The following is a 13,101-nucleotide window of genomic DNA, read 5'->3' as shown; positions in this document are numbered from 1 at the left end:
ACTGATCATTGGGAGGTTGTCATTGGGAGATTTGTAGGGAAGATTCCTGGATGCCCTTTCTCTACTGCTCTGATATTGGACTGGAAACAAGTGCTTTCTAAAGTCAAATGGGCTCCTGATAATCATTCGGGGACAAACTCAATGAGGAAAGAAAGTATTCATTGGAGTGCCATCTTTGACATTCCACTTGCTTCACAGGAACCGGTTCGGGCATATAATCTCATGAAATTGGGAATTAGATACATCAATGATGTGGTAGATGATCACGGCCATGTCTTATCTTTTCCTCAGGCCACTGCCTCTTATGCTTTGGGAATGCATCACAGATTGATATGGAAGAAAATTGCTGATCTCTTGCATCCTTTTCTACCTATTCCCTCTATGGCTGACACAGACAGGCTTATGGATTGGCAATTATATCCCTCTACTACATGCTCTCATCCTATTGCTCTGCCTGTTTTGACCTCCATCAAAGTCTACAAGCTTCTTCAACCTGCCCCTTGGATTCATCAATATGCTAATACTCTATGGCATATCAGGCAGCCCCTTTCATGGTGGCGGAAGAATCTCTGACTATTATGGAGGTGTAAAATGCCTTTGAAACAAAGACTCTTTCTTTGGAGATGCATGACCGGCACATTGTCAATGGGAATCACACTTGCCAAACGTCACATTGCACCACCCACCTGTTTACGGTGTCACGCTCCTTCAGAGACTGTCCCTCATTTGCTTTGGCATTGCCCGTCTACTCGGAATCTCCTTGGGAAAATTTCAGATCATCTTTGCCTCCGTTTCCTGAGTCACATATTTGGGAAACATTTTTGGCTATTTGGAAGATTTAGGAGGCCTTTATCTCAATACTCACTCTTTCTCTCATGGGTGAGATATTGGGCTCTTTGGACAATCTGGGAAGAGCACAATTTGGCATACTTGGGCCGCCAGTTTCAAAAGTCATATGAATCTTTTAGAGCCTCATTGCGGCAATCTTTATATGATGCCTGCCATGAGGGTGATATGCATGCATCTTGCATTGAGCTTTTCTTTTTATGCTTCTGATCTGTGGGATACTCTCCATTCTTGGAGACTTCCCCTCTTGTAAAGTTATGACAATATAAATACAGTGCACTGGATTTTACCAAAAAAAGTGTGTGTCAGTGGGGGTCACACTTGCTAAACGTCGCATTGCACCATCCACATGTTTAAGATGTCAGGCTCCTTCAAAGACTGTTCTTCAATTGCTTTGGCACTACCCGTGTTCTAGGATCCTCCTCAGGAGAATTTCAGATCATCTTCGGCTCCGTTTCCCAAGTCACAGATTTGGGAAACATTTATGGCTCTTTGGCAGATTTATGAGGTCTTTGTCTCCATACTCACTATTTCTCTCTTGGGTGAGATATTGGGCTCTTTGGACAATCTGGAGTGAGCATAATTTGGCATACTTGGGTCGGCAGATTCACAAGTTATATGAATCTTTCCGAGCCTCATTGCGGCAATCCTTATATGATGCCTGCCATGAGGGTGATATGGATGCTTCTTGCATAGAGCTTTTCTCTTTGGTTTTTTGATCTTTGGAATACTCTCCATTTCGGAGACCTCCCATCATGTAAATTCATGAGCATATAAATATACTGCACTAGATATTACTTTAAAAAAAGTGTGTGTGTGTGTGTGTGCAGTCAAGAAGGGTATTCCGCTTTGTGAAGAAGATGATCTGGTCAGGGAATTGGATTATGAGGGTCAGCAAGACCGTGAGGCAATGGTAGAGGCCTTATGCCTCCTTTTCTTTCTGAGGACTACTCATTTCTTGTACATATTTTCATGCATGCTTCTCTTAAATGTGTTTCTTACAATATACAGAGCCTCTGCAACCCGAATAAATGGAGGCTCCTTTGGCACTATATAAATACAACTCATCCAGATATTGTGTGTCTGCAAGAGCATAATCAGCATTCTTTTGCTGGCCAGCATGGGTTCTTTTCAGGATATGATATATTTTATGCAGGCTCTGATCAATTCTCTGGGGTGTGCATTCTAGCCAGACATGATTTGCAGCCCTGTGTAGCATAGAATGATCTTTGTGGCCGATGGATGATTATCCAATGCATGATCAATGGAGAGATTTTTTAAATTGGTTCCTTGTATGCCTCTCAAACTTCAGCTTGTAGAGATTGAATGTGGGATTCCATAAAGCAATATCCTTGGTCCACTAATGCTATACTTTGTGGTGATTTCAATAATTCTCCTCACTGGAAGGACAATACCATTCATAAATCCCATATGCTGCCCTCTGAAATTCAGCAATAAGTTTATATATAACACGCGTCAAAGTGATGGGCATCCAGTCAGCCATAGTCTCACATAGGCGTTTTTTGGGCACAAGCTTTTTGACCAGACCATGCTTCCAAGCTGAAGGAAGATGTTGATGCTACCATGCTACATTAATGAGCTTCAAGATTGGACCCTTCAATTCAGCCCAGAAGGCTATAAAAAAGTCAACCGTCAAACCATCCTAGCTAGGGGATTTATGTTTACCCAAATGTTTGAGAGCATCATCCAATTCAATATCTGAAAAAGACACTTCCAGCAATGAAGCTTTTGGCAAAGAAACAATAGGAGAGACAAGATCAATAAATTTGCTCCGAGCCAATTGAACCTGAGGAGTAGAAGAAGATGGCTGAGAAAAAAGAAGCTGAAAATGATCCAGACATTGTTTTTCTAGCTGAGATAAAGTTTGGGTTCAAATACCATCTGATTTTCTGACTCTCATGATAGATTGACTTTGTCTATATGCATGTAAATTCCGAAAAAAAGATTTTGAGGAACAGCCTTTATCTAGCATAGGCTTAACTCTAGCCCTTGTTTGCCATTTGGAAAGCTTGCGTTTATCATTGGCATCAATTATGGAAGAAGCACAAGACAATGAACTCTGTTCAGAATCAGAAAGGGACCTTTGATGGCTGATCGGTACCAAGGACTGCTTGTGTGATTTTGCCCACTGGATATGATGCCTGGTTTCTGCCATGTACCATCTTCCATATTCCTTAATGACATTTTGAATGTGATGCACAAAAGAGTTCCAAGCAAAGTCAATATCCGCCCGAGCATGAGATAACAATGGCCTGCAAGCCAATCGAATCATTTGCTGGAATTTTTCATGAGAAAGGTATAATTGATTGACCTGTAAGTGTCTGATTGGAGAAAGCTGCATATCATCCAGAGGCATACCAAATGAAAAATTCAGCCAAAGTGGAGTGTTGGTTCATCAGATAAAGGATATTCTTCATGATAGTCTTCATCCCAGGCAATATGGTTTTGTTCGAAGAAGGAATATACATGATAATATCTCCAATACTCTCATCGCAATGGAATATGCTAAATATTCAGCTCAAGATGTTTTGGTCATGCAGGTGGATGTGGCAAAGGCATTTGATACCGTACAGTGGGATTATGTCTCTCAAACCATGTCTAGACTTGGTTTTGGGCCAAAGCTAGTTAATGTCATTTATTGGCTTTACTCAGATTCCACTGCTCAATGCTTTATAGGGAATCATTTGTCTGAGTCTTGGACTCTGGGACAGTTAGTTCAACAGGGATGCCCTCTCAGTGCTTTGCTCTATGCTATTGCTTGACATCCTTTGCTTCTTTATATGGATCATTTGGTTGATAGTAGAAAGCTAGTGGAGCTTCAGATTCCTGGCTCACGGCCTTTCATTGCACAGGCTTATGCAGATGATTCTTTCTTCATGCCAAAGAATTGTCCTCTGGAGCTTCGCTTATTGATGGATACCCTTTCTGATTTTGGGTTGGCAGCTGGTCTAAATATTAATTTTCAGAAATCAAAACTTTTGCCTCTCAAGCATTGTGACTGGCATGCTCTCCTTTGGCCAGGTCAGATTATTCATCCGGAGAACATAGTAAGGCATTTGGGTTATCCAATTGGCTGGAAAATCAGAAATAAGCAACAAATGTCTTGGGTATTCAACAAAATTCAGGACAAATTAGAATATTGGAAGATCTCCACTTGGCCTTTGCATGTTTGGCTTCGAATTGTCCAGTCCATTGTTTTAGCTTATGTCCAATTTTACCTACCTTTACTACATTGGTCATCTCGAGATCTCTCTTCTTTTATGTCTCAAGCCATGGAGATTTTTTGGAAAACTAAGCTTCATAAAAAAGCTTTGAGGTTGCTCAAAATGGACCTGCTTTGCTCTCCAAGAATGCATGGAGGTTTGAATATTCTAAACATCAAATTCCATGTGTTGGCACGAAAGGTCACAATGCTCAAGGTTTTTTTTCAGCAAGAGCAGCCATGGTCTATTATGTTGGCATTTTTGTGTGGCCAGACGCGCACAAATGCTTATGGGCATTGGCTCGTTGATCCATGGGAAGTAGTACTTGGCAAGTTTCAAGGTAAAATACGTGGTTGTCCATTTTCTATTGCCTTGATTCAGGATTGGAAGCAGGTGCTCTCTCGCATCAAATGGTCTCTCCATCCTGCTTCTATAGCTTCATCTCTTTGACTGGAAAGCCTTCACTGGAGTGCTGTTTTTTACTCTCCTCTTGCTGTACAACAACCAATTAGAGCTTACAATCTCATGAAGTTGGGCATCCGGTTCATTGATGATGTGGTAGATACTCAGGGGCATCATACTGCTGAGAGTATTCAGCACTTATTGTGGTTTTGTTCATATTCTAGAGACCTTCTGGACAAGATCTCCTATTTTTTATCTCTCAGATTTCCAGCACATAGGTTCTCGAGGTTTTTCTGGATGTTTAGCAGATTATCAGCTTCTTTGTCTCAGTATTCTCTTTTCTTTCATTGGGTCAAATACTGGGCCTTATGGACCCTCTGGCTTCAGCGAAATCATGCATTTCTGAATTCATCTCTTCAGCACTCTCATGAGTTCTTCCGGGCCTCATTGCGGCAATCCTTATATGATGCCTTGCATGAGGAGGATTTGGATGTTTCTTGCATTCAGCTTTTCTTTTATAGTTTCTGATAGATAGGGCATTGGCTCTTTTCTCGAGCACTGCCCTATTGTAAAATGGATGTTTCATAATATAATGTTCTTAGTTTCACAAAAAAAAAAAAATGTGTGTGTGTGTGTGTGTGTGTGTGTGTATGCTGATGATTCTTTCTTTACCCCGAAAAATACTCAGAGCGATCTCTCCTTGATTATGCAGGCTCTTTCCACATATGGCTTGGTTGCTGGTTTTCATGTGAATTTTCAGAAATCCAAGCTCTTGCTGTTGCATGCTAAAGACTGCTGGCATAGTCTTTTGTGGCTTGGGAAAATTGTTCCACCTTCTCAATTGATTCGACATCTTGGCTATCCTCTAGGTTGAGGGCTCACTCGTTCTCAACAAACTGATTGGGTGCTCATAAAGCTGAGGAAAAAACTTGAATATTGGAAGCTTGCAACTTGGCCATTACATGTTCGTTTGCGAATAGCGCAATCCATTTTAATAGCATACATTCAATTCTATTTGCCCCTCATTATGTTTACTAAGGCAGATTTGGGTTCCTTTATGTCTGCTATCATGGAGATTTTCTGGCGTTCAAAAAATGGCAAGAAAAGTCTCAGATTACTCTCTATGCATCGTCTTTGTTCTCCAAAGATGCACAGGGGTTTGAACATACTCAATAATTCAAGTGCATATACTTGCTCACAGGGGGAAAATGATGTTGCAGTTTATAGAAGGAGATCAGCCTTGGGCTTTCATGATCCGCTCTCTTTTGTTGCATATTGATACTTCTGCTTTTGGGCATTGGCAGCCTAAACAGTGGGATTTTCTATTTGGCTCTATTCAAGGCAAGATCAGAGGCTGCCCTTTTGTCTCTCGTTTGCTTCTTGATTGGAAGCATATTTTATCCCACTTGGAATGGAATGGCAGGGATTCTTTGTTGGGAAATTCCTTGAGGGCTAAGAATATTTATTGGTCCAAAGTATTCCACCCTCCTTTGGCTATACAAGAACCCATGCGTTCTTATTTTATATCTTTCAAAGGTATTGCTTCTGTGGCGGATATACTTCAGGATGATGGCACTCTTTTATCTTTTTCTGCGGTTGAGGATTGGACTCTCCATTCTTCTCTTCTTTAGCCATTCCTTTGAAGCTGTCACATATCACAGTGCCTTCTTTGTATAAAGTGTTGTTACCTCCATCTTGGGTTTCTAACAGAGCCAATTCTGTTTGGCATATGGATCGCTCATCAAAGTGGTGGAGAAAGCGGCTGCGTCTCCTTTGGCATTATAAAGTCCCTCTTCGGTAACGGGTTTTTCTCTGGCGAGTCCTACTTGGCATTTTTCCATCTAGGCAGTTACTCGTGCATAGACATATTTCCCCAGCTGTTTGCCACCGATGTCTACATTCTACTGAATCTGTGCCTCACATTTTCTGGCACTGTCCACATACTTGTGATTTCCTCGCTCTCATTCATCAGGGCTTCGAGCGAGATTTCCTAAGTTACTTTTGGCAGGTTCTTCTAGTTATTTGGTTTTCATCTAGCTAGACAGGGTTTTGATTTATTTTTTGTTTGGGTGCGCTATTGGGCACTCTAGACTCTATGGATGGATAGAAATCATAGAGTCTTTGGTGATCCTACTTTTCCATCTTTTGTTTTTTTCAAATGATCTCTGCGGCAATCGTTTTATGATTGCTTTCAAACTCATTTGATTGACCATGATGTATATATGGCTTACACTGAGATTTTCGGTTGAGTAGTAGTTACTCCGTTTTTGGAGTACCTATGAATGTAAGTATTTCACAGCAATAAAATATTTTTCTCACAAAAAAAAAGTGTGTGTGTGTGTGTTCGTACAGCCCGTGCCATCTACTCTGAATCTTGATCTAGGATTTGCTCATCCAATGCGCATTAGGCTACATTTTGCTTCTTTTCCTACAACTTGTTATCGGTGTCGTCAGGTTGGTCATTTTACACATGCTTGCTCTTCTGCTTCCATGACCACTCCTCCTGCTCCTCCTTCAGCTGTGAAGGTTACTCCTCCTCCTCCTCCGGTTTTCTGCTAAGGCTTTACTGGATAAGCCTTCTTTTACTGCTCCGAAGCATTACTGGAGGAAGGTAGAAAAATCACAGGGCAATCTTTCTCTTGCTGAAGAAGTTCACGATCCGACTCCTATTGAGCATTATCAGCCTCCTTCTCCTCAGGATATGGATGTGCCCCTTGCAGAGGGGATCATACAGGATGTTGCACATGCTCCTTCTCAGGTTGATCCTCGGAGTAAAGCTGAAATGTTGAGTCCTGCTTTATCAAATGCAGCTCTTTCGTCGGAGGATACAGATGTTGATCTAGCTCCTTTGCCTTTGATGCCTATGCCAGAGTCTTCTTCTGTTCGGGATGCAGATGTGCCATTTTCACTGGTGTGGTGGAGCGACTTGTCAGTCGTTCTGGTATTCATGGGGCTGGTTTCTTTGCTTATGTGATGCCCTGGGATTTGATCCGTCTGCCTCTCTTCTGACTCACTGTCCGGTCTGGATTACCCTTAAAGCGTTGCCTCTGCCTCTTCTTCAGCATCTTCCTACTCTTGCAGCTTTTTTGGGGAGGCCTCTACATATTCTGAGACAAGAGTTTTTGCAGGCTACTCGGGATGTTCGCCTTTGTATTTTATGGGAGCCCGTGCCCTCTACTCTGGATCTTGATTTGGGATTTGCTCATCCGATGCGCATCAGACTGCATTTTGCCTCTTTCCCTACAGCATGTTATCGATGCTGGTAGGTTGGTCATTTTGCACGTGCTTGCCCTTCGGCTTCCATGACCACTCCTCTTGTTCCTTCTTCAACAATAAAGTTTACTCTTCCTTCTCCTCCGGTTTCTGCTAAGGCTTTACTGGATAAGCCTTCTTTTACTGCTCCGAAGCATTATTGGAGGAAGGTAGAAAAATCACAGGTTAATCTTCCTCTTGCTAAAGAAGTTCAGGATCCAACTCCCGTTGAGCATCATCAACCTCCTTCTCCTCTAGATATGGATGTGCCCCTTGCAAAGGGGATCATACATGATGCTGCACATGCTCTCTCTCAAGTTGATCCTCAAAGTGAAGCTGAAATCCTGAGTCCTGCTTTATTAGATGCAGCTCTTTCATCGGAGGATACAGATGTTGATCTAGCTCCTTTGCCTCTGATGCCTATGCTAGAGTCTCCTTTTGTTCGGGATACAGAATTGCCTTTTTTACTAGAATCTTTTCATCCCATGTTACAACAGGTTTTTGACCCTATGATTCAAAAATTTCGGGTACCAGCCTATATCAAGAAGAATCACAAGAGCAAAAAACAGCTGGTTTTTATTGATGGTGTGGTTTCATCACTGCATCAATTTTTACCGAGCAATAATTTGAAGTTGGAGGATGTTGTGTTTAATCCTCCTCCAGCTTGATATGTAACTTTTTACTTGGTTGTCTCATGACTTTTGCTTTGAGGCTTTACTTGTTAAATTTTTTTCTTGTACTTATTGGTGAGTTTTTACCTCTTTTGAGGTTTCCCACACAGAAATATAAGATTTCACTAAAAAAAAAGTGTGTGTGTACAGCTTCTCTTGGCCATCCCACACCTACCCGCGCAGCATTTCTAGCTCACTTCTGTCATTTGCATGAAGAAACTATGCCCATTCGGTGGCTTATCATGGCTACTATGACGAATTGTGCTTGTGATTGATCCTCTTCCATTGATTCGTTTTGGCAATTTGTCCCCTTCTAGGACTTATCAAAGAACTTTTTGAACAGTATGGTTGAACCATACATGAAGGAGGTTTACTTCCTTGCTTCTAATAGAGCACTGTACAATAGCACAAGCGCGTACGGCACATTTGCTTCTGTTTTGAACAGCCGTCTGCATTCTAGAGCTTGTTTTCACCAGCCACCTTCAGTTTTGAGCTGCCTAGGACCAGCCACCTACTATACAGTAGCTGTATGACAATTCTTGCTGGGCCGCCTGCTGTACGCCAACGGTTGCACCTGTCTAGGCATTGCTGCACTGTTCTGCTCTTGGTCGATCAGTTTTGAAGTATCTTTCACTGGTTTTCGACTTGTTTGGGAGGTTTTCAGAGAAGAAGGCTATTTAAAAGTTCTCGCTTACGTGAACTGTTTTATTAATATTAAAATTTTACATACTTTAAAGTGTATGTAGGCAATTTGGGGAGTTTGTATGTGGTTGAAAGAACTATTGAAGGTATCCTCAAGTCTGGGAAATGGTGTACAACCTGTAAAGCACGTTTTCATGATGGAATATAACTGGCTCAAACTATGAGGCAAATGTAGACAGCCTTGAGATCCTGGCTGCAAGCCCCCCCATTTACCATGGAGTGCTTCCTTTTCATAAACTTGAAGCACATTGCTTCACAAACATGCCTTGACTAGGTTGCCTAACATCTCCTAGATCATCCTATATGAGGAGTGACAACCCTCTTGGGAGCACCATAGTGGTGATCTTTGTTTCTTCAACTGATCTCTCTGAACCCATTCCTGACCTTGCTTCAGTTTGCATGCAAGGCTATGTCCCCAATCTTTCCTTAGTAGGTCCTTGAATTGCTTATCGGTGGGTGTCACTTTTGTGCCAACATTTGGTGACTTGTTCTCGCACTTGGAATCCCAGAATTACCTTGCTCACTGGGCATAGGACTGTTCTCTCTCAATCTAGTATTCGGTACCTGTAGGACATGGTTAATGGTTAGTACATACATTGTAATGCGATGGGATATCGACACAGAATAGGGAGAGAAAACAGAATGAAAAGTGGGGAAAGGAGTTCAACTACAACTCATAGGATAACCTGAGCGTTGTCACACACTGCCTCATACAGTCCTAAACACATCCTTCTTGCAATGATGGCACCTCTCTAACTAGCTAAAATTTGTTTCAAAAGTTGTGAAATCACCACATATCCAGAACTGGATGGTAATTATTTTTATATAGGAGTAATTGCCACATTGATGCCTCTTTAACAAACTTCTCATTTGTAACCATTTGACACGTCTTCTTTTTAATACAAAGTATTTAGTTTTAGACTGTTCTTTTAGGTTCATTTTACTCATATTTACCTCAAAGTCTAACCAAGATTGGTGTTAGATGTCATAATTTAGCATGCGCTTCATGCAGATGTCAGTTTCTAAACTCAGAAGTCTACATAGTATTACTGTTACTTCACACCTAGAAGAATTCCGCAAATAAGAAGTGACGTGTTTGACGATGGTTGTCTGACATTCCTTGTTGCTTATTTCTATATTTTAGAGAGCAGGAGGAATACTGTTCTCTATTAGTTTAAAAAGCAGTACAATTTGTCAGTTTCACAAACTGGAATTTCAAGGCTTTTTGTGAATTTTTACACATTCATGTTTAACAGAAACTCAAATTAGTATATTCTTATGTAAAGATCAATACCCCTACGAAAATAGCTCTTCAATAATAAGCTTGCAATTTTTGTGACCAGAAACTTACGGAGGATGAGATTATGGTGATAGACAAGATTTGCAAAGAGGAAGTCAACATCTTTGGGCTACTTGATCCAGAAGTTGTTCGTGGCTTATATAAAAGAGGACTTGTATATCTTGATGTGCCAGTGTTTCCAGATGACTATTTCAAGGGTGATTCACTTTTGGACTGCTCCTTTTGACTTGTAATATTTGCTGTTGGAAGAGACAAAGGCATTTACCTTAGTTTCATATAAATTGGCTTGCACTTGATGTGCATGTTAACTACTCCTTTCATGCCATATAGAGAACTTCCTACACCAAAAGGGGTGGATTTACAGAGTTGCTCTCGAAGTACTTGTTAATAGTTTGAAGATTTGAGTTCTCCTAGAAAGTATGTTAGACGTGCATGTCACATGTAAGACAGGGAAGAAATGACTTGTCAATAGATGATTTCTAGACATGGTATGTTTTGCACAGCCCTAGGTAACAACAGCGTCTTTACAGCTTGCAGATGCTGCCTCATTCTTTTTGCAGTAAGAAGTAATTGATTGCATTCAAAACAAATTAAATTAGAGGTGGAAGAGCGAGAACTCCATCCTTGGCCTCTACAATATGAATAAACGACCATGGGGGTGGTCTATAATCCCAAGTGGAGTAACATGAAAAAACAAGGAGCAATTGCAGGTCCTCATCAATGCTATCAATCTTGAGCATCTCCCACCTGACTTCAAATAGTACAAATGAGATCAGTCGAAATGGAAGGTAGTAGATCAGCGGCAGTGGATGTGTGTTTGCCGCCACATCCATAATGCCTCTACCTGAAGAAGGCATGGTCACCTACCTCTGATTCATATAGAGCAAAGGCACCAAACCCTCTGCCCCAAAGAGATGCTTTCTACGTCAGAGTAAAGGACTCAGGGGTAATGTGTGCAGAAAACTCCTATCCAAACCACCTTGGCAATATGGCAACTCCACAAATAGTGCTTGCTAGATTCCTCAGCAAGCTGGCATCTCATACTTTGGAGGACCTGCCCATCTGCTAAAGCCAAGAGCCAACTAGAATGCATGTTAGCCAAAGAAAGTATGAGACTTTCTTGGCCCTACTAATCCCCTAAAAATTACCAGAATCTCGACATGTGATGCTCCGAAATCCCTTGTGCCTGAAAGTATTGATATCCCTTGTGCCTGCAAGTACTAAACAGCTGTAGGTAGATGATGGGTGGTTCTCTGCTGAATCCTATATCCAATCCTCTCGGAATACTGAAAGGATGGAATAGGAGAATCTGGAGCAGTGGAAGCCGACCAAGACCACTCCCCTGGAGCCCAGTCCAACTTTTGTTTGAGAGAACCAAGTCAAGTGCATAGGTTTGTGAGTGCCTCCTTGCCAATATCAGTAAAAATAATGTCCTCGGCGCACTCATGCTCAAAATCATAGAAAGGTTGACTGGCTGGTGACTTTTGGAGCGTAAAGCGGCATGGGCAACCTAGTGAATACCAAATTTTGAGGAGATTCTCTCCCTCCATCGCCTCCCTTCCATCTTGATAGACCTAAAGATGTATATTCTTGTGTCTTCCCGAGCATCTACTAGTGTGGACTATAAACACTTCCGTGCTAAAATCTCACCAGCCATGTCATCAGATGGCACATCAATCTTTGGCACATTTTCAGTGGGGATCACAAGCATTCTAGGGGGTTTTGGGTCTTGTCAACCTGCCCTTCTCCACCTCTAGTTCATGAGAGCTGGTCCTTATTTCACACATTAAATGCCATTTGAACCATGATATGTCCTTCCGAGATATTCCTGCATTTCATATTTGTCCATTTGATTTCTCGTTTGTAGAAATCCATTTTTGACCTTGGATCTTTCCTTAGTTTCTGTAGCGTTTTCTGCATGCCCAGATTTCTATTCTTCTCCATCCTCGGGGATAGTAGCAGCTGATATTCCCCATTGTTCCATCCATTTAACCCTTTCTTTGTGCCATCCTGTGGTCTTCATTGCCTTGCATGGGATCCTACTTGCATCCATCTTTCCAAGCTTGTCGAGGTAGGCCATGTACTGGCTAATGCCTCTTCCTCAAGAAGTATCATCCGTGTCTCTACAAGCAGGACAGGGTATGGAGTTTGGGCTTTAATCCCAAACTCACCGATGAGAAAACATTTGTGGATGGTTTCTATCCTTTTCCAATATGCCCTGGATAGTTGGGTTGCCTTGGTTGGGCCACTATAGAGCACAACCATTTGTATGAGCATGGTGTACAAAAACTTTCTCATTTCCTAGCCTCAAAGATGTGCCTTCTTGCATTTGTTTTGAAAGCTATTTGCCTTCAACTCTCCCATGACTCTTTCATGAGGTGGCTGTTCCAAGGATTCCTCTTCAAACATGGAGGCCATCTACTTGTTCATGTCCCGATTGCCGTGACTTTTGTTTTGGCAAGGTAGGCTTGCACCAGTTCTCTAGTACCTTCTCATATGGTCTAAGCATGGCTTCTGTGAGGTTCAGTTGTAGAGGCCGTTAGCTATTGGTTGTGCCAATTAGCCCCTTCTAATACAGTCTAAGCATGGCTTCTCTCAGTGCTTGGGGGAAGGCAACTTCTATTTCATTCCCCTGATTTTTGAGGTGAGACGCAAATTCATACGGATGTACATTAATTTATTTGTATTCTTTGGAAGCAACCTA

General features: G+C 41.7%; 1 protein-coding gene across 8 annotated transcripts in view; it reads left to right on the top strand.

Moving 5' to 3' along the window:
- Nucleotides 1-13,101, top strand: part of LOC147903504 (FAM91 carboxy-terminus protein) — a 222,079-nt gene that overhangs the window by 169,306 nt on the left and 39,672 nt on the right. For all 8 annotated transcript variants that reach the window (XM_087399493.1, XM_087399497.1, XM_087399488.1 and 5 more), the window contains exon 9: nt 10,441-10,594. In XM_087399493.1, the coding sequence (XP_087255619.1) occupies nt 10,441-10,594 (154 nt within the window). The remainder of the gene's footprint in view (nt 1-10,440; nt 10,595-13,101) is intronic.

Source organism: Dipteris shenzhenensis, chromosome 3 (genome assembly GCF_047967505.1).
Source record: "Dipteris shenzhenensis isolate YYH24624 ecotype China chromosome 3, Dip_SZ_1.0, whole genome shotgun sequence".
Taxonomy (NCBI): domain Eukaryota; kingdom Viridiplantae; phylum Streptophyta; class Polypodiopsida; order Gleicheniales; family Dipteridaceae; genus Dipteris; species Dipteris shenzhenensis.
The sequence above is the reverse complement of the archived record's forward strand: the minus strand, read 5'-3'. Positions and strand labels throughout refer to the sequence as shown.